Raw genomic sequence first — 22,132 nt, forward strand, 5'->3', positions numbered from 1 at the left:
TCCGCTCACACACGTCACATGCGTCAGCGGGAAATCTTTAACATGTGACCCTGGTACTGCCCCAGGATACGCCCACTGACACTCGGGAGACGCCCACTGACTACAGGGCACGCCCACGATCCCAGGACACGCCCACTGCCCCCAGGACACGCCCGCGGACAGTCAGGACACGCCCGCGGACACCCAGGACACGCCCACTCACAGGACACGCCCACTGATTACAGGACACGCCCACTGTCCCAGGACACGCCCACTGACCCCAGAGCCTCCCTCCATTCACATGGAGTGCGACCCCACCCACACTGACCCAAGGCCACTACCTCCGTCTCTTCCCTCCAAGGACTGTCCAAAGGGACCCCTTGCACTGACACCAGGCTTACTCACCACCCCAGGCCACGGCCCCTGCATTGACCCCGGGACATCCAATCTCCACTGACCTCAGCCCATTTCCCCCTCTAGCTCCAGGCCACAGCCCCAAGTATCTTGAACTTCACACTACCACTCTCTCCTTACGATGCGAGCCACCCCACCCACTGATCCCAAAGTGATATAATATTGGCAGAAAAAATCAAAGTGCAAGTTATTATTTAAATGGGGAAAGATTGCAAAGTGCTGCAGTACAGCGGGACCTGGGGGTACTTGTGCATGAAGCAGAAAAAGATAGTATGCAGGTATGGAAGTGATCAGAAAGGCCAATGGTATCTTGGCCTTTATTGCAATGGGGATGGAGTATAAAAGCAGGGAAGTCTTGCTACAGTTGTACAGGGTATTGGTGAGGCCACACCTGGAATACTGCGTGCAATTTTGTTTTCCATATTTACAAAAGGATATACTTGCTTTGGAGGCAGTTCAGAGAAGGTTCACTAGGTTGATTCTGGGGATGAGGGGGTTGACTTATGAGGAAAGGTTGAGTAGGTTGGGCCTCTATTTATTGGAATTCAGAAGAATGAGAGGTGATCTTATCGAAATGTATAAGATTATGAGGGGGCCTGACAGGGTGGATGCAGAGAGGATGTTTCCACTGATGGGGGAGACTAGAACTAGAGGGCACGATCTTAGAATAAGGGGCCGGCCTTTTAAAACCAAGTTGAGGAGAAATTTCTTCTTTCAGAGGGTTGTAACAGGCTCGAGGGACTGTATGGCCTACTCCTGTTCCTATTTCTTATGTTCTTATGTTCTTATTAATAGAAAGAATGTGCATTTATAGAGCACCTTTCATGTTTTCAGCATGTCCCAACAGTGCCAGCAAGCAACACCTACTCACCAACAACCTGCTAATCTGCATTCAGTTCAATGCCAGGACTCTCGGCTCCAGACCTCATCACAGCCTTGATCCAGACACAGATGCAGGAGCCCAATGCCAGAGGAACGGAACAGTGAGAGTAGCCACCCTCAACAACAAGGGAGAATATGATCACGCACGGCACCAAGGATCCCTTGGAAAAAGGAGGTCAATGGAGGTCAAGGGAAACACCCTCTAGTAGCTGGGGTTATACCTGACACAAAGGAAGATGGCCATGGTTGTTGGAGGTTAATCATAGAAACATTAGGAACAGAAGTTCCTCGAGCCTCTTCTACCATTCAGTCATGGCTAATCTGTATCAACTCCATTTACCCACCTTTACTCCATATCCCTTGATACCCTTACCTAACAAAAATCTATCGATCTCAGTCTTGAAAATTTCAATTGACCTAAAACAGACAGCTTTTTAGGGTAGCGAGGTCCAGATTATTAGCCTTTTTGATTACTTGTTGCAGCGGTGCACTAGCTGTTAGTGATTTGTGTTCATGGACACCTAAATCCCATTGCTCCTCCACAGCTCCTCGTCTTTCTCCATTAAGAAAATATTCCAATTTGTCTTTCTCCAATCCAAAGTGGATGACCTCACACTGTCTTATCTTGAACTCCATCTGCCAATTTTGCCCACTCATTTAGTCTGTCTGTGTCCCTTTGTAACTTCCTGCTCCCATCTTTCCAACTTATTGCTGGCTGGAATACAAAAGTGAAGAAGTGACGCAACAGTTGTACTGAGCCTTGGTCAGACCCCATCTGGAATGCAGCGTTCAGTTTTGGGCACCACACCTCAGGAAAGATGGCCTTTGGAGGGTGTGCAGCACAGATTCAACAGAATGATACCGGGACTTAAAAGGTTAAATAACGAGGACAGGTTGCATAAACCTTGTTTGTATTCCCTTGAGTATTGGAGATTGAGGGGTGATCTAAAAGAAAGAAAGATTTGCATTTATATAGCGCATTTCACGAGCACCGGACATCTCAAAGCGCTTTACAGCCAATTAAATACTTGAAGTGAAGTCACTGCTGTAATGTGGGAAATGCGGGCAGGCAATTTGCGCACAGCAAGCTCCCACAAACAACAATGTGATATTGACTAGATAATCTTTTGCTTTGTTATTTTGATTGAGGAATAAATTTTGGTTAGAACAGCAGAGATAACTCCCCTGCTCTTCTTCAAAATAGTGCCATGGGATCTTTTATGTCCACTTGAGAGAGCAGAGGTTTAACGTCTTATCCAAAAGACAGCACTGCACTGGAGTGTCAACCTAATTTTTGTGCCCAAGCTCCTGGAGTGGGACTTGAACCCACAACCTTCAAACCCAGAGGCGAAAGTGCTACCCACTGAGTCACTAGCTGACACTAATCAAGGTGAATAAAATAATGCAGGGATTCGATGGGGTAGATGCAGAGAAACTATTTCCTCTGCTCCCCCCTAACACTGCCCCAGCTGAGATCAGGTAACTCAACACAGAACAGGCTTTCTGTGACCTCCCTGATCTGAAGGGGTCAATAACACATTAACTTAATAAACTGTCTGCACACTTCCCCGCACCCCACCCCTTCCCCTTACCCTGCCATCCACAAGTAAGTTTTACAAATAATCACAAAGAGAAATAAAGTTGAAAGATTTGGTTGAACTGGAAGTCACCAATGCTCAGCTTTTTCACCTCCAATTTATTTGCACATCATCGAGTTATTAAGTTGATACCCACTTTTATTCACAATCATTAGGATTTTGCTGGAAAAACAAACAAGGTTTTGATATCAACAACCTCAATTTGCGTGGGAATTATTCCATGTTTCTACAGATTAATGCTAGTCATTAATCTTTGGTCCAGGTGACTGTCTGTGCACCTCTCCCCCTTTAAATATGGCCCGGCACAGTGTGAGTTTCCACAAGACTTCACCATGAGGACGCTTCTGGTTTTCTCGGCTCTGTTGGTGGCCGTTTGCGCTCAAAGAAGTTTCGAGGGGTGAGTTGCCTTGTGGCCAGAGTTCTTTTCAAGGAGATTCCCCGAGCTTAGTTTATCGGATCAGGCTCAAGGTTGGTAGGTCTTTATGAGGATCTCTTGGTGTGGAACTGGAATGGTTCCAGATCCAATCCTCGCTCTTTGTTGAGTTAGCTGACCTCAGCTGGTGCAGAGTGGAGGGGGCACGACAGTTGACCTGTGTGGCCCTTTCACTTTAAGAATATGGATGGCAACAGTCTGAAGTTTTTCTGCTAAAGCACTGATAGCCTGAAATAATGTCGCTTATTTAATGGTGACTCGCCTCTGGGCTCTTGACTATCTGGCTCTATACTCCTCATATTTAATGGGCTACAAATTCGGTTGTGTAGTGCCCATTGTTTGGGTGATATGGATGCTGTTTTGGGTCGAAAATGGCGCTCACTAAAGGACTGATCCTATGATTTGCACCCAGTCCCTGGTATTAACCTTACACTAAAGGATTGATCCTGGGATTTACACCCCATCCCTGGTATTAACCTTATACTAAAGGGACCTCCCTATAAAAGCTCTCCATTGAAGAATGACCTGGGAGCCATAGAAGCAGACGCAGCAGGAGTCAGCTCGTTCAGAATGGGAGGGAGAGAGGGGAGAAATAAATAATTGCTAAAATATATTTGTTCACTTTAATTGTTCCCAGAAGTTGTGATGCATCCTGCAGATCAAAATGACTCCAGAAATTTCTCTCATAGCTTCACAAAGTATCTATCAACATAGGTACCAGTACTGTGTCAGCTTGTGATCAAACTCTCACATCTGAAGGTTGTGTATTCAAGCCTCACTCCAAAGACTTGAGCACAAAATCCACGCTGGCATTCCCAGTGCAGGGCTGTGGGAGATGGAGATGCCTTCATTCGGATGAGACGTTAAACCAAGGCCCCAACTGCCCTCTCAGGTGGACGGTGAAAGATCTTATAGCACAATTGGAAAACGAACAAGGGAGTTCTCCCCAGTGTCCTAGCTAATCGTTATCCCTCAACCAACATCATTAAAACAGATTAGCTGATCACTTATCTCATTGCTTCTTGTGGGACCTCGCTGTGTAAAAATTGGCTTCATTTCCCTACATTACAACAATACTTTGAAGTACTTTGCTTTGGGACAGCCTGGGGTCATGGTAGAAAGGCAAGTTCTTTCTTTCTTAATAATTAATAAAAGGCCCTGCAACAAAACATTGTTACTGACACTTGGTCTGTTTGTAGGGACCAGGTCCTCCGGATTACACCTACAGATGAAAACCAGGTCAGCCTGGTGATGTCCATGGAGGACCAGGAACATCTCCAGGCAAGTCAGAGTGGAAAACAGCATCTCTTGCCATAAACTACAGAGGGAGCTACAAATACCTAGCAACTCTTCACTAGTGCACCGCCTATGCCATTGCTGATAGACCACAGTCTGCCCCACCATTGTGCTATTTCAGTGTTAATCTGTCCTGTCCCTTTAAAACCGCCATTTTAACCGGGCTCATCCAGGTTTGGTAGCTGCTTATAAACTACCGGACCCAATCAGAGGGTGGTTCTAACTAGTTGTAAATTTCAGGCTCCGGGTTAATGAATGGCTTCCTCCCACTGTTATCAAAAAGTTGCTTTGCTTGTGAAGCAAAGTGTGACATCTGGTGTGTGACGGATACTGGCGGTAACTGTTTGGCTGCCCGTTATACACATAGTCACAAGTACCAGGGAATGGTAGCGTAGTGGTTATGTTACTGGATGAGTAATCCAGAGGCCGGGACTAATGATCCAGAGACGTGAGCTCAAATCCCACCACAGCAGCTGGGGAATTTAAATTCAGTTAATTGAATATCAGTAATGGTGACCATGCAACTACCGGATTGTTGTAAAAAATGAATATCCTTTAGGGAAGGAAATCTGCTGTCTTTACCCGGTCTGGCCTCTATGTGACTCCAGACCCACAGCTATGTAGTCGACTCTTAATGGCCTAGCGAGCCACTCATTTGTTAAGAAGGCGGCTCAAAACCACCTTCTGAAGGGAAATTAGGGAAGGGCAATAAATGCTGGCCTTACCAGCGACACCCGCATCCCAGGAACAAAAAAAATGTAGCCTGATATTTCCTTCCTGTTGTGTTTCCCGTCACTGAAGTAGAATGAAGCTAAGGCCAGAGGACTCAGTGTGAAACAGTCACAGTAAATTCATCGAGAAATATTCAGCAGCTGATCACTGGGAGCTGGCCGAGATATTACACGCACTGATTAGTGACACCGTGTGAGAACATCTGGTTCTTGGGAGGCATCCTCCTTCTGATGACGACATCAGATGTGCACTAGTTGACAGGTCATTACCTGAAAACACAGCTTTCATTATATAATGTATTGCATATATATATTATATATGTTAAAAATAAGCATCATTTTTGTTCTCTCTCTCGATCTAGCTTGACATCTGGCGCAGTCCCGTCAAGTCTGACCTCATTATAGATGTCCATGTTCCGCAGGGTAGTCTTCAGTCTTTCAAAGTGTTTCTGGAGTACAATAGGATTCAGTATTCGGTAATGATTGAAGACCTGCAGGTACGTCACTAAACCAAACCATGCCAGGTCGAGGGGCTACAATCGGGCTCAGTGTCCTAGGCTGGAGAGGGAGATATTCGGCCAGGTTTCCCATTCTTAATTTGATTCCAGCGGCCCCCTTTGGAAGTGTGTGTGACAGGGGTGGGTGGTAGTCTGTGCAAGTGGTTGTGTATACGAGCTGTGTGTGTATGTAGTTGTGTGTGAGTAGGGGTGTGTGTAGCTGTGTCCAAGTATGTGTAAGTGGGTATGAGTGTGGGGTGCGTGTTTGTGACTGCATGCGCTTGGGTGTGAGTGTAGGGTGTGTGTGTGAACTGTATGCGGGTGTGTATTAAGCTATGCAAGTGGGGTAGTGTGTGGGGTTGTGTGTGGGCACATATGCATGTGTGTGAGGGGTGTATGTATACGTGAGTAGGGGTGTGTGTACAGTGTGTGTTTAGGGATATGTGAGGGAGGGGTGTGTAAGTATATGTGAGTAGAAGTGTTTATTAGGAGGTATATGGAATGTGTGTGGTGTGTGTGTTTGGAGGGGGTTGTGTGTAGGGTATGTATGTGGAGGTGTGTGTGTGTGGGGAGTATGTGTGTGTGGGGTATATGCATGGGCTATGTGTGAGTGGGGGTGTGTTTGGAGGAGTGTGTGTGTGGAGGGTATTTGTGTGTGTTTGGAGGAGTGTGTGTGTGTGTGGGGGGTGTGTGTGTGGAGGGTATTTGTGTGTGTTTGGAGGAGTGTGTGTGTGTGTGGGGGGGGGAGGTGTGGAGGGTATTTGTGTGTGTTTGGGGGAGTGTGTGGAGGGTATTTGTGTGTGTTTGGGGGCGGGGGGGGCTGTGGAGGGTAATGGTGTGTGTTTGGGGGAGTGTGTGTGTGGGGGGGGGAGGTGTGGAGGGTATTTGTGTGTGTTTGGGGAGTGCGTGTGGATGTGGGGGGGGATGTGTGGAGGGTATTGGTGTGTGTGGGGGGGGGGTGTGTTGAGGTTATTTGTGTGTGTTTGGGGGAGTGTGTGTGGATGTGGGGGGTGGTGGAGGGTATTGGTGTGTGTTTGGGGAGTGTGTGGAGGGTATTGGTGTGTGTTTGGGGGCGGGGGGGGGGCGTGGAGGGTATTGGTGTGTGTTTGGCGAGTGTGTGGAGGGTATTGGTGTGTGTTTGGGGGCAGGGGGGGTGTGGAGGGTATTGGTGTGTGTTTGGGGGAGTGTGTGGAGGGTATTGGTGTGTGTTTGGGGGCGGGGGGGGATGTGGAGGGTATTGGTGTATGTTTGGGGGCGGGGGGGTGTGGAGGGTATTGGTGTGTGTTTGGGGGCGGGGGGGTGGTGTGGAGGGTATTGGTATGTGTTTGGGGGAGTGTGTGGAGGGTATTGGTGTGTGTTTGGGGAGTGTGTGGAGGGTATTGGTGTGTGTTTGGGGCGGGGGGGGAGTGTGTGGAGGGTATTGGTGTGTGTTTGGGGAGCGTGTGGAGGGTATTGGTGTGTGTTTGGGGCGGGGGGGGAGTGTGTGGAGTGTATTGGTGTGTGTTTGGGGAGTGTGTGGAGGGTATTGGTGTGTGTTTGGGGCGGGGGGGGAGTGTGTGGAGGGTATTGGTGTGTGTTTGGGGAGTGTGTGGAGGGTATTGGTGTGTGTTTGGGGCGGGGGGGGTGTGGAGGGTATTGGTGTGTGTTTGGAGAGTGTGTGGAGGGTATTGGTGTGTGTGGATGTGGGGGGGGGGGGGGGTGGAGGGTATTGGTGTGTGTTTGGGGGAATGTGTGCACGGGGGTATGGCATATCAGATGAGGATTAAGCTGGTCTGTAATGCCTCTAGCATTGGGTAACCTGCGGAAGTGAAGCAAGGAAGTAGGTGGGAGATAAAATCGACTGTTAACGATATTGATCTTTGTTTCCCCTCCCAACCGACATCACAAAAACAGATTATCTGGTCATTTATCTCATTGCTGATTGTGGGATCATGCTGTGCACAACAGCAGTGACAACCCATGAACTGTACTTCTGTGAAGTGCTGGGTGATGTCCCGAGAGTGTGAAAGGTTGTGTATAAAGCCACGCCTTGTCTTTAGGTGATGATTGATGATGAGAAAGCTGAGCTGGAGCAGACGACCATGATGGAACACACCTCCAACACCTTCAACTACGGCAACTACCACACACTGGACGAGGTACGTATGCAGCGACTTTACTGGTAAGGTGTTGCTCCACATTTGTCCGCCAGGCGCTGACAACACTGTGACTCGGGGGGGGGGGGGGGCGCAGAGGGAAGGCTATAACCAGCGGACACAACACTGGCGCCAGCCAACTCCTGAAGCTCTAGGTCGGTGTGTGGAGACCTTGCAGATACAGTAGATGAGAGAGGAAGGGACAGGGTCATGAACATGGAAAGAGCACTGGCCCATCAGGCTCCTTCCATCCACTGACCTTTCAGTCACTCTCATCCACAGAGATACTTCCAGCAAAATTCCAGACAACCCATCTAACCTCATTCTCATTACATGTCCCCAACCACTTGCCTCAGTTAGTATGACAGGTCTGAGTTCTCAATTACTAGTTAGAATGGTTGGTGAGTATGTCAATTACTAGTTAAAGTGGTTAGTGAGTATGTCAATTACTAGTTAGATCAGATAGTGAGCATGTCTAGTACCAGTTAAATTGGTTAATGAGTATGACCATTACTAGTTAGATTGGTTAGTGATTATGACCAGTATAAGTTAGATTGGTTAGTGAGTATGACCATTACTAGTTAGATTGGTTAGTGAGTGGCAACCAAATTGGTAAAAATGTTTTTTTTTAGTTTTCAGTATCTTTATTCCCGACTGATAGTTTTGAAAACATTTAGAAAAGACCTCCTGGCCTTTTGGCACAATTCAGTTGGATACACTGCACTTTTTGGGGTTTGGATGGGGCTGGAATGAGGAGTATACGTTTTATTGAATGAAACGATCCTAATGTGTATGGAATGAGTCACTGAGTGGTACAAGCTAGAAATGAGCTGATGTGACCCCGGCCTGCACTGGGTTGGTGTGTCTCAACTGGCCAGTGATTACCACACTACATTCTCAGTGCCCCTGGATTAAGGAGAGGATGATCAGCCAGTGTTCCCACTCCCGATTGCAATCCAACATCACTCCTTCCCCTAGAAGTGGAAGAGAGTATGATCAGATACAGCTGTGACGCCCCAGCAGCGGAATAGCCAGGTCTCGAGTTTTTTCAATCACTGTTTTTCTATCTTGTGTTATTTCCTCTCCTATTCCTCCTTAGATCCAAAAACATTGTCCAATACACTCTTCCTCCCCCTACATCCTCATGGTGTTCAAATCAAGACTTGTTGCACGGTCTTCTACTCTAACTCATTCTGTTCCAGGCCTGTACCTCTTCACCGGGTCACAAGTTGGGTTCAGGTGAAGTTGGGCCCTTCAGCCCATTTGATCTCATCCTTAAAGAAGACCAACTCTACCACCAACATATTGCACTATCTAGCTGTTCTTTAATGAGCCCAGTGTCCTGCCCTTTGTGGAAACCCATTCCAGTTGTTGATCACCTTTGGTGTAAAGACACATTGCCCGATTCCTACCTTCATTTGCCCATCATAATCCTGAACGAGAGTCATCAAGTCCTGCTGTTAAGGCACCTCTTGATTTACCTCATCAATTCTCCAAACTCAGTGTGACGATGGGCCTTCCGTGCCCCCCCTTAGCTGGTTTCCTCAAGAATGACAATAAATGTTTACCGTTGCGCGGAAGAGTGTCGGTGTGTGTTGTTTTAATTTGCGTCTGACTTTTGCCCCAGATCTATAGTTGGATGGACAGTCTTGTTGTTGAGTATCCAGGACTGGTACAGAAGCAACAGATTGGGAAATCATTCGAAGGCCGCCCACTCTATGTGCTGAAGGTATGGAAATGGTTTGGGAGTGATTGAGGTGTTTGAGTAAATGAAGGAACAGGAGGAGGCCATTCAGCCCCATGAGCCTGTTCTCTTGTTTTTTCTAATCCTTCGACAAATCCGCTGCCTCTGCTCAAGGGAAGGGTAGACAATTGATGTGTGAATTAAAATGCAACTGATTCGCTGGAAGGCAACTGGCCCCTTTGCTAGAGATTGCCTCTATCTCTCTGTCTCTGGTATCGCCCAGACTGCAGCCAATGGATTGACTGAGCTGCTCCCGACGCTGCTGTTACTCAGCCCACTGCAGACACAGCTTGGAGTCAGAGATTGAAGGCCAAGCAGGTAAATCTACCGCAGGGTGCTTCTCATTCTTCAACTGATCTACATCAACAACAACATAGGCAGTCCCTCGAAGCGAGGATGACTTGCTTCCACACCAAAAAGGGATGAGTTCACAGGTGTTTCAATGAAGGACCTAATATTCCAGGTCCCGAACTACATATTGAAGGGTGGAAGATGCCTGTGTGTGGATTTTTTTAACATGTGATGGCCAGCCACCACACGGGCTTGACAGAGCTAGGTCTTGCTCCAGTGGCAAGATTAACCAAGACGATTGGAGACCAGCTCTGCTGCACGGACCTAGTGCGCGCACATATTGCAGTGTGGGCTGGTCCGTGCTGCCCCTGGGCCCTCGCCTCGTCTGAGCCCCAAACCCACGCCTCTTCTGGGCCCCGATCACTTCCATCTACAAACTCTTGCCGCTCCTTGGGCATAGGAACAGGAGCAGTCCATTCAGCCCCTCGAGCTTATTCAGCTATTCAATTAGATCATGGCTGCTCTGCATCTCAACTCCATTTACCCACCTTGGCTCCATACCCTTCGATAGATACCCTTATCCATCAAAAATCTTGGTCTTGAAAGCTTCAATTGACCTCCAACATGCACAGTCGTTTAGGGAAGAGAGTTCCAGATTACTAGCCTTTTGATTACTTTTTTATCTGTATTCTCTAATACCTTAAGTGTGAACAAAAATGCTTCCTGATTTCCCATCTGAACGGCCTAGCTCTAATGTTAGGATTATTCCCTACGTTCTGGATTCCCCCACCAGTTTCTCAGTATCTACCCTTTCAAATCCCTTTGTCACTTTAAATACTTTGATTAGATCACCCCTCAACCTTCTGAACTCAAGGGAATACAAGTCTAGTCTATGCAACCTGGCCTCATAATTTAACCCATTAAGCCCCGGTATCATTCTGCTGAACCTGCGCTCCACCCCCTCCAAACCCAACGTATCCTCCTCGAGGTGCGGTGCTCAGTACTGAACGCAGTACTCCAGATGTGGTCTGACCAAGGCTCTGTACAACTGAAGCATGAAACATTGGTGGGGCTGAGGAGTCGTGGGCTGCCCCTCTTCAAAGTAGATACTGCATGTAGTATTGGTCCTTGGTGTGCATCCTGTTGCTCAGTTTGTACCGAGGTTATTTCGCTGACTGTGTAGAAGCTGCAGAGTGGGGGTGGGGTGGGCCCAAAACCAGCCAAAATAACTTAAAGAATAATTTAAACTCTCGAAAGAAAATCCCTTCTCAACCAAAAATATCGGACAGGAAGAAAACCAGCCGTCCTATACTGGTGGCTGCTTCATGCTCAACGATTAGTCACTTTCTCCCAGTGTCCTGGCCAACCGTTATCCCTCAACCACCTCAATCAGATCATCACATTGCTGTTTAGTGGGATCTTGCTGTGTGCAAATGGTCTGCCGCTTTCCCCCAACATTACAACAGTAACAGCACTTCCGAAGTACTTCATTCACTGCTCTTCAGGCTCTTTGGGACATCGAAAGGCGCTATATAAATGCAAGTTATTTCTTTTCTTTTGTTCTACCCACGAGGAGCCATATTATCTCCTGGGAGCGGTGAAAAACCAATAAAACCCCGAGGCCAGTTAAAGCAAAACAAAATACGGAAAATATCTCCCCCGCCCCGGCATTCTGTCCAATTAAATGAACGAATGGAAAATCGGGCGGGCTCCATGACGGGTGGCGCTCTCGGTTTTCTCTCTGCTCCGCCCAGGTGATGCTTTAATCCCCTGAGTAGCCGCGGGAACGGTGGCATAGTGGTTATGTTACTGGACTCGTAATCTAGAAGCCTGGAATAATGAGTTCAAATGACAGCTGGGGAATTTAAATTCAGTTAATTAACTAAATCTGGAATAAAAAGCTAGTATCAGTAATGGTGACCAGAAAACTACTGGATTGCTGTAAAAACCCATTTGGTTCACTAGTGTCCTGTATGGAAGGAAACCTGCCGTCCTAACCTGGTCTGGCCTACATGTGGCTCCAGACCCACAGCAATGCGGTTGACTCTGAAGTGGCCAAGTAAAAACCACTCAGTTTTACCAAACCGCTTCAAGGAACAGCCGTTCAAGGCGGCGGATCACCACCACCTTCTCATGGGCAATTAAAGATGGGCAATAAATGCTGGCCTTGTCAGCGACGCCCACATCCCGTGAACAAATAAATTAAAACAAGAGCCCTAAAGGGGGAAAATCTGTCCCTTTCGGCACTGGGCCACGCTCCTGCTTGTAACCGTATCCCATTCACTCTTGACAGTTCAGCACCGGTGGGATTGGGCGCCCGGCCATCTGGATCGACAGCGGAATCCACGCTCGGGAGTGGGTCTCTCCCGCCAGCGCAATCTGGATGGCGAAGAAGGTAACGAAATGTTGAGCGGAAGTGCAGGAGGGGGAGGGGGGGCGGTGCTTAAAGGGAAGCGCAGGTTCAACTGAGCTACACAGACTGGGAAAGGTCGGGATCCATCCCTGTTTAGTGCTTCGTTAGCTGACCTCGGTGCTGGGGGGAGGGGACGGCAGAGTTGGCCTCAGCTCCAGCGGGCAGGGCGGGGGGTGGTGGCAGAGTTGGCCTCAGTACTAGTTGGAAGTGGGGGCGGAAGAGTTGGCCTCAGCACCCTGGGTCTCGGGGGAGAACAAACGTGTGAGGTTTGTGTGACAGAGGGCGACTGACTGACCCTGGTGACAAGGTACCTGTGCATACACTCCGGGGTCGGGCAAACAAATAGACTTCCCAAAATAACTGATTGTTGGGGAATCCCATCGGGAAGTCTGTTGTCCGGGGAATGTTAAACTCTCTAGTGAATTTAGTTATTTTCATTCAAAATAATGAACTCAATTTCCCTGCTCTCTACTTATCTGTTTGTTGTTCCATCTCACTCATTATCTCTCTATTTGTGTCTTGTTCTATCTCACTCTCTGTTTCTCTCTTCACCTTACTCTCTGTCTCACTCACTATCTCACTCTCCGTCTCTCTCTTCACCTTACTCTCTGTCTCACGCACTCTCTATCTGTGTCTTGTTCTATCTCTCCATCTCTCTCTTCACTTTACTCTCTGTCTCACTCATTATCTCTTTATCTGTCTTTTGTTTTCTCACTCTCTGTCTCCTCACCTCACTCTCTGTCTCACTCACTATCTCTCTATCTGTATTTTTCTATCTCACTCTCTAGCTCTCTCTTCACCTTACACTCTGTCTCACTCACTCTACCCCTCTATCTGTTTCACTTGCTTTGTCTACTTCTCTCTTTCCTTCTCTCACTCACTCTTAATTCTCTTTGTTGCCCCCCAAACACTCCCAATGAGACACACAGGTTTGTCGAGGCAGCAGTTGTACTGTGCTGGACAGGGATGTGGGTTCCTCAGGGCGGTACGAGGTCACACACACCAGGAATGTGCCAGCTTTGATCCTTGAGTGGTGTACAGCTGCAAACATCTGTCAAACTTAAACCCGGCCCCAGGCGACACTTTGAGGAAAAGAGCAGGGCTCAAACACCACTCGTTATATCGCAAACTCTTTCTTTCACCGACAGATCACCTCTGACTATGGCCAGGAGCCCTTTCTCACATCACTGCTGAAGAAAATGGACATCTTCATGGAGATTGTGGTGAACCCAGATGGTTATGTTTACACCCACACCAGGGTCAGTACTCCAGGGGCTTCCAGCGTGACTGTGTCACTCAGCGTCGTCTCCGAGCCCTTGGATTCGGCCGTGTGAATGATCACCACAAACACTGAGCACCTTCCCTTTGGTCCCTTATTTAAAAGGAGATGGCCTGCTTATGAATGAGTCAGTTCACCACCAGTTCAGTGTTTGTCGGTGATGTACACACAGGCTGAGGGTTCGGTAAATATCGATGATCTGGTCATTTATCACGATACTGTTTGTGGGATCTTGCTGTGCACAAACTGGTTGCCGCGATGCCCTTACAACAGTGACTACACTTCAAGAAAGTCCTTCATTGGCTGTAAAGTGCTTTGTACGCCCTGGGGCCATGAAAGGGGTGATATAAATGCAAGTTCGTTCTTTTCTTTTGTTCTATCCACGAGGAGCCATGTTAGCTCCTGGGAGAGGCGAAAAACAAGGTCAAAACTTAAGATCTTTTTTTCTTTTCCCTCTCCCCCGGGTGGTTTCGCAATCCTTTAATTATTTTGGAATTTTTTTCCCTGACCTCATGAGCATGCTGTAATACTCGTGCTCTGACCTCACGAGCATAAGAACATAAGAAATAGGAACAGGAGTAGGCCATACGGCCCCTCGAGCCTGCTCCGCCATTCAATAAGATCATGGCTGATCTGATCATGGACTCAGCTCCACTTCCCCGCCCGCTCCCCATAACCCCTTATCCCCCTATCTTTTAAGAAACTGTCTATTTCTGTCTTAAATTTATTCAATGTCCCAGCTTCCACAGCTCTCTGCGACAGCGAATTCCACAGATTTCCAACCCTCTGAGAGAAGAATTTTTTCCTCATCTCAGTTTTAAATGGATGGCCCCTTATTCTAAGATCATGCCCTCTAGTTCTAGTCTCCCCTATCAGTGGAAACATCCTCTCTGCATCCACCTTGTCAAGCCCCCTCATAATCTTATACGTTTCAATAAGATCACCTCTCATTCTTCTGAATTCCAATGAACCTACTGAACCTTTCCTCATAAGTTAACCCCCTCATCCCCGGAATCAACCTAGTGAGCCTTGTCTGAGCATGCTGTAATACCCATGCGCTGACCTCACGAGGATGCTGTAATCATCATAGCCGGACCCTCAAACCAGGATGACTTGCTTCCTCAAGAGTTCACAGATGTTTCAATGAAGGACCCGATATTCCAGTCCTGAACTCCAATTGAGGGGGGTGGAAGATGCCTCTGCGTGGATTTTTTTAACGTGTGGTGATCGTTGCACATCAGCCACCACACGGACGTGACAGAGCTAGGTCTTGGTCCAGCGACAAGGGTTAACCAGGACGACTGGAGACTTGCTCTATTGCATGGACCTAGTGCGTGCACATATCGCAGTGTCGGCTGGCCCTTGCTGCCCCTGGGCCCTCGGCTCTTCTGGGCCCCGTAGCCTCATTCGCCGCACCTCCTCCACGATCTCCCACTGCAATACTCGTGCTCTGACCTGAAGAGGATGCTACAATATTCATGCTCTGACCTCACGAGCATGCTGTAACATAATGCTGGTGTTCTAATATCGTGTGCCCTTTTTCTAGAACCGAATGTGGCGTAAGACCAGGTCCACAGTCCCGGGAAGGAAATGTGTTGGGGTTGACGCCAACAGGAACTTCGATGCTGGGTTTGGAGGTGTGTGAGGTGATTTTTTTTTCCTTCTTCCAATAGCTCCCTCCCCCACACCACACACACTTCTCTCCATCGTTTCACAAGCAGCACAACTCCACATAGTACCTCGATGATCTGCCCGCTCAGCTGGGTTTGGAGGAAAATTCAAAGTGCTGTAAAATAGGAATATAATTACACTCAGGACTGGGCCGGAGGTCATCAGTCAGGGGCAGAGAGCTATTCGACTGCTGTAGGCACTGCCGCTGTGTCTGATCTTGCCCTCACCCAACATCTACACACACGCATTTTGCAGCAGCCGGGGGATGGGGGGAGGGGGGCGGGATGGGAGCTGTGGTGATCACTGGATAAGCCACCAGGAGCCATAATCCTGGCTGAATTTTCCTCTCCCCCAAGTGCACTGAGGCTAGTCGCTGAGAACAGGTAAACTCAGCGCAGTCACTCGGGTTCCAAGATTTGATATCAGGACCATCGCTGGAAGTAAGAGAGTGCAGACATCGGGTGAGGACAGGATCAAAGTTGGCTGCGACGCCCCTGTGGTTGAACAGCCTGGCAATACCGACTCTGGGCTCATACAGTTTGGGCAAGACAGTGGCGGGCGCCAGTGCCGATGAATCAGCACCTGCCGCAGAGGAGGAAACAGTGCGATGGGCTGGGAGCAATACACATACGTGTCTGTGTAAAGATTAACGCCGTCTGCTGTTCACGCAACAGGTCCTGGAACCAGTAACAATCCGTGCATGGAGACGTACCATGGGCCCCACGCCAACTCCGAGCCCGAGGTCGCTGCCATCGTGGACTTCGTGCGGAGTTACAGAAACATCAAGAGCTTCATCACCATTCACAGTTACTCCCAACTTCTCATGTTCCCCTTTGGCTACAAGTGCGTGCACCCTGCTAACTACCAGGAGTTGGTAGGTCAACACCTTCTTTACGTTATTAATTCTCCGTTTCCCCCCCCCCCCCTCCCCGTTTCCCGCTCTGCTGTGAATTCCCCTCCCTGCGTCCCCGTTCCTTCTCCTGAACAGGCTTGAGCCCATGCTTGGGCGGAGGGAGACGAGGGGGTGGGCTCCTGTCTCACCAAAGCTGAGTGCCCTCTATTATCTCCTCTGAGTGGCCAGTCTATTCAGCGACGGGCGGCATCACAGCCAGGCCCAGTGCTGGCCGAGCCCCTGGCCTGCACTCCCAGTAGGAGTCACTGGCGAGCAATCAGGAAATGGGAACCTGTCCAATACTTCCCTCCCCAATCCAGAGACACAGACGACAACTTTAGTTTCTCTGGTGCGACCCTGGTTGAGACCAGTCAGCTCAGCACCGACCAAGAATCGAGGTAGTGCCATCCAGTTTGAATGCCGCTCCTTGCTGCCTTACCCCACAGAGCCATCGGGGGAGTGGAAGCAAAGCCCACTAGTTTAGTGCAATTCCAAAACATTCCCTTTAAAGGTGAATATAGTGGAAGGATCACTTTAATTGTTTACTGAAGTCTTATGAAATAATTGTTTATTATATATAAATAATGGCACACGAAAACCAAGTGTCAGCTTGGCTAAGTAGGTAGCATCTCGCCTCTGAGTCAGAAAGTTGTGTGGTTCAACCCAGAGACGTGAGCACGTAAGCTAGGCTCGTGCTTCAGTGGAGCGCTGCACTATCAGAGGAGCCATCTTTCAGATGCGACGTTAAACAGAGGCCCCACCTGCCTTTTCATAAAAGATCCCACGGTTTTTGAAGGAGAGAAAGGAGTTCTCTTGGTGTCCTGGCCAATATTTATCCCTCAATTAACGCCAGCAAAACAGATTAATTGGCCATGCATTTCCTTTGCTGTGCGTGTGGGATCTAGCACTGTACAAATTGGCTGCTGTGTCTCAGTGGGTAGCACTCTCACCTCTGAGTCAGAAGGTTGAGGGTTCAAACCCCACTCCAGAGACTTGAGCAAAAAAAATCTAAGTTGACACTCCCGTGGAGTGCTGAGGGAGTGCTGCACTGTTGGAAGTGCCGTTTTTTGGATGAGACATTAAACTAAAGCACTGCCTGCTTTCTCAATTGGATATAAAAGATCCCTTGGCACTATTTTGAAGAAGAACAGGGGAGTTATCCCTGGTGTTCTGGCCAATGTTTATCCCTCAATCAACATCACTAAAAAAACAGATTATTTGTTCATTATTACATTGCTGTTTGTGGGAGCTTGCTATGTGCAAATTGGCTGCCACATTTCCTACATTACAACAGTGACTACATTTCAAAAGTACTTCATCGACTGTAAAGCGCTTTGGGGTGTCCTGAGGTCGTGAAAGACGCTATATAAATGCAAGTCTTTCTTTTTTTTTCCAAAAGTCACTCATTGGTTATAAAGGTTTCCACCTGCCCTAGAGAAGCGTTCTTTCTCCCAAATAGAAAGCATAGTCTGAAATGATCAATTGTCACTCACGTTAATGATATATCGAACGGCTGATTCAAAAAGGAACTGGATCAGTATCTGGTTTGGAACAGCACTGAGGGGTACAGGAGTAAGGACAATGAGATGATCAGCTACTCCATGATGGGTGGTGGGTCTCTGGGTCTGGAAGGGGAGGGGAGAGAGAATAGCAGGCCAGGGCTGAATAGTATTTTACATTTCAGTAACAGGGAGTATTTATACACAACTTTCTCTTTAGATATTAAATGGCTGGGTAGATCCCGTGATACAATGGACTGTACGTGGACTGTGGAAGGAGAGGGCCTAAGGGACAAAGTGGCCTTTTCTCATTCTGTTATGGATAGAGTATACAAGTAAGGAAGTCCTGCTACAATTATACAGGGTATTGGTGAGACCACACCTGGAGTACTGCGCACAGTTTTGGTCTCCTTATTGAAGGAGGGATGTACTTGAATTGGAGGTAGTTCAGAGATTGAGGTTGATTCCTGAGATGAGGGGGTTGACCTATGAAGAAAGGTTGAGCAGGTTGGGCCTATACTCATTGGAGTTTAGAAGAATGAGAGGTGATCTTATTGAAACGTATAAGGTTCTGAGGGGACTGGACAGGGTAGATACAGAGAGAATTTTCGTGTCGTGGGGGAATTTAGAACTCGGGGGTATAGTTTCAGAATAAGGGGTCGCCCATTTAAAACAGAAATGAGGAAGAATTTCTTCTCTCGGGGGGTCGTGAATCTGGGAATTCTCTGTCCCGGAGAACTGTGGAGGCTGGGTATATTTAAGATGTAGACAGATTTTTGAAAGATAAGGAAGTCAAAGATTATGGGGAATAGACGGGGAAGTGGAGTTGAGGCCAAGATCAGATCAGCCATGATCTACGCAGGCTCGAGGGGCCATGTGGCCTACTCCTGCTCCTATTTCTTATGTTCTTATGTTCTCACTTTGAACGATGGGTATTCTGGACCGGATCGTAGGAAGCAAGCAAAGTGAGCAGTGAGGTGTGACCCTGTTGCTGATTCTCATCACTCTTTCCCGCAGGAGGCACTTGCCAAGTCCGCCGTCAACTCTTTAACCTCACTGTACGGAACGCGGTACAAGATCGGATCCATCTGTGATGCAATTTGTAAGTACAGTAAACCTGTACCATAACAGTCACTAGATCGCAGCACCCAGTAACCCAGTGTCGGAAGGGATAGAATGGAAGTAGCTCCCCCTAGTGGTCGTTAGCTATACGGCTCAGTGTGCTGCAAACCCATACAGCCCAGAAAGTCTGCTGTCTGTACTGATGTGGCTGATTTCTGCTTCGGGCAATGGGATTGCTATAAAGGCCTTCAGCCCCGTGGCCTGGGGAAGGACAAGCTGAGTGAAGGGCCCCGCTCCAAATTGGTATCTGGTGATTCCCACTGCAAAGTTGAGGGCAGGATCAGGCTTAACCTCAAGCCCCCTTGTGGCTAAATGACCCACTGACCTCGCTGTCTTGGCTCAGACAGGATCTAGCCACTCGGATGAGGTCATGGATGGTGGTTGGGGCCCATGAAACTGTGGCCCAATCAAGCGTCAGCTCAGGAGAAAGCTGCTTTTTATTTAATTGGCTCAGTTGCCCCTGAATCAGAAGGTCATGGGTTCAAGTGCCACTCTAGGGACTTGAGCACATAAACCAGGCTGACACTCCAGCGCAGTGTTGAGGGAACACTACACTGTCAGAGGTACTGTCTTTCAGATGAGATGTTGAACCGAGGCCCTGTCTGCCCTCTCAGGTGGATGTAAAAGATCCCATGGCACCATTTTGAAGACAACCAGGGGAGTTCTCCCCAGTGTCCTGGCCAATATTTATCCCTCAACCGACATCACCAAAATACATTATCTGGTTGTTTATCATTGCAGTTTGTGGGATCTTGCTGTGCACACATTGGCTGTTACGTTTCTTATATTATAACAGCGTGGACACTTCATAAAGTACTTAATTGGCTGTAAAGCGCTTTGGGACATCCTAAGGTCGTGAAAGGCACTATAGAAATGCACATCTTTCTTGGAGCGAGGAGGGACATAAACTGAGATGATAAAACACTCTGAGGCTGAACTGTTTCTCTTACTCTCTCCTTTCCCATTTTAGACCAGGCCAGCGGAGGCAGCATTGACTGGACTTACAACCAGGGCATCAAGTACTCCTTTGCCTTTGAACTCCGTGATACCGGTCGCTATGGTTTCATGCTACCGTCCAGTCAGATTGTTGCAACCGCCCAGGAGACCTGGCAGGCGATGAAGACAATCATGGAGTACGTTGGTGACCGCTCGTGACCTGTGCACAGACCGGTGGCACCAAAGCACTCGGGACGACACAGAGCTCGCTTTTGATGGTCATTTATTCCGTCAAGCACGTTGTAATTTGCGACGATTTCTGTTGAGCTGCTTCTGGTTTACTTGTACTTCTGTCATTAAATGTGGCATTAATGTATAATCTCCACCCCAGCCTCTCAATAAAAAGGGAAAACAAACTCCAGAAAGGGAAAATCTTGGCTGATGTCTGGAGTCCAATCCTCTCAAACTGAGGTGTAGGTTTACTTATCGGATACGGAGACAAATGGGAACAAATGGATGGCATAGTACTTGAGATGATTATCCATGATCACTAGTGATCACGTGTGAACCCTCCCCATCACTAGTGAACCTTCCCTATCACTAGTGAAACACCTCCATCACTAGTGAACCCTCCCCCATCACTAGTGAAAACCCCCATCACTCGTGAACCCTCTCCATCACTAGTGGACCCCCCCCCAACACTAGTGAACCCCCTCCATCACTAGTGAAACACCCCCATCACTAGTGAACCCTCCCCATCACTAGTGAACCCTCCCCCCATCACTAGTGAAACCCCCATCACTAGTGAACCCTCCCCATCACTAGTGAACCCTCCCCCCATCACTAGTGAAACCCCCATCACTAGTGGAAACCCCCCCATCACTAGTGAACCCTCCCCCATCACTAGTGAAACCCCCCATCACTAGTGAAACCCCCCCATCACTAGTGAACCCTCCCTATCACTAGTGAAACACCTCCATCACTAGTGAACCCTCCCCCATCACTAGTGAAAACCCCCATCACGAGTGAACCCTCCCCCATCACTCGTGAACCCTCTCCATCACTAGTGAACCCCCCCCCAACACTAGTGAACCCCCTCCATCACTAGTGAAACACCCCCATCACTAGTGAACCCTCCCCATCACTAGTGAACCCTCCCCCCATCACTAGTGAAACCCCCATCACTAGTGAACCCTCCCCATCACTAGTGAAACCCCCCCATCACTAGTGAACCCTCCCCATCACTAGTGAACCCTCCCCCATCACTAGTGAAACCCCCATCACTAGTGAACCCTCCCCATCACTAGTGAACCCTCCCCCATCACTAGTGAAACCCCCATCACTAGTGAACCCTCCCCCATCACTGGTGAACCCCCCCAACACTAATGAAACCTCCCCCATCACTAGTGAACCCTCCCCATCACTAGTGAACTCTCTCCATCACTAGTGAAACCTCCCCCATCACTAGTGAACCCCCCCCAACATTAATGAAACCTCCCCCATCACTAGTGATCCCTCCCCATCACTAGTGAACCCTCCCCCAACACTAATGAAACCTCCCCCATCACTAGTGAAATCCCCCATCACTAGTGAACCCTCCCCATCACTAGTGAACCCTCCCCCAACACTAGTGAAATCCCCCATCATTAGTGAACCCTCCCCATCACTAGTGAAATCCCCCATCACTAGTGAACCCTCCCCCAACACTAATGAAACCTCCCCCATCACTAGTGAACCTCCCCATCACTAGTGAACCCTCCCCATCACTAGTGAACCCTCCCCATCACTAGTGAACCCTCCATCACTAGTGAACCCTCCCCCAACACTAATGAAACCTCCCCCATCACTAGTGAACCCTCCCCATCACCAGTGAAATCCCCCATCACTAGTGAACCCTCCCCAATCACAAGTAAACCTTCACCCCAATCACGAGTAAACCCTCCCTCTAATCACGAGTAAACCCTCCTCCCAATCACGAGTAAACCCTGCCCTAATCACAAGTAAATCCTCTCCAACCGCTGAAAAAAGAATTAACTTGCATTTTTATGGCACCTTTCATGATCTCAGGAAGTCCCAAAGCACATTACAGCCAATGAAATACTTTTCAAGCTCCACTCCATAGACCTGGGCACATAATTCAGGCTGATACTCCCAGTGCATTACTGAGGGAGTGCTGCAGTGTCGGAGGTGTCATCATTTGGATGAGACGTTAAACCGAAGCCCCGTTTGACCACTCCGGTGAATGTAAAACACCCAATGGCATTATTCAAAGAATAGGGGAGTTCTACTGGTATTCTGGCCAATATTTATTCCTCAACCA

At 48.4% G+C, this 22,132-nt stretch overlaps 1 protein-coding gene across 1 annotated transcript; it reads left to right on the plus strand.

Moving 5' to 3' along the window:
• Positions 1 to 1,358: 1,358 nt before the first annotated feature.
• LOC139277950 (carboxypeptidase A1-like) lies at positions 1,359 to 20,191 on the plus strand. The gene is made up of 11 exons (XM_070896582.1): positions 1,359 to 2,150; positions 4,506 to 4,587; positions 5,696 to 5,830; positions 7,870 to 7,968; positions 9,593 to 9,694; positions 12,294 to 12,395; positions 13,562 to 13,672; positions 15,239 to 15,329; positions 16,038 to 16,237; positions 18,772 to 18,856; positions 19,847 to 20,191. Exons 1-11 carry the CDS (start codon positions 2,056 to 2,058, stop codon positions 20,029 to 20,031), a joined length of 1,287 nt encoding a protein of 428 aa, XP_070752683.1. The 5' UTR covers positions 1,359 to 2,055; the 3' UTR covers positions 20,032 to 20,191.
• The last annotated feature ends 1,941 nt before the right edge of the window (positions 20,192 to 22,132 follow it).

This window comes from Pristiophorus japonicus, chromosome 13 (assembly GCF_044704955.1).
Source record: "Pristiophorus japonicus isolate sPriJap1 chromosome 13, sPriJap1.hap1, whole genome shotgun sequence".
Taxonomy (NCBI): Eukaryota; Metazoa; Chordata; class Chondrichthyes; family Pristiophoridae; genus Pristiophorus; species Pristiophorus japonicus.

Coding starts and splice junctions, on each gene's coding strand:
- LOC139277950 (XM_070896582.1), top strand. CDS start 2,056: ATGCAGCGTTCAGTTTTGGGCACCACACCTCAGGAAAGATGGCCTTTG. Junction 7,969..9,592: donor ACTACCACACACTGGACGAG/GTACGTATGCAG, acceptor CTTTTGCCCCAG/ATCTATAGTTGGATGGACAG. Junction 18,857..19,846: donor ATCCATCTGTGATGCAATTT/GTAAGTACAGTA, acceptor TTCCCATTTTAG/ACCAGGCCAGCGGAGGCAGC.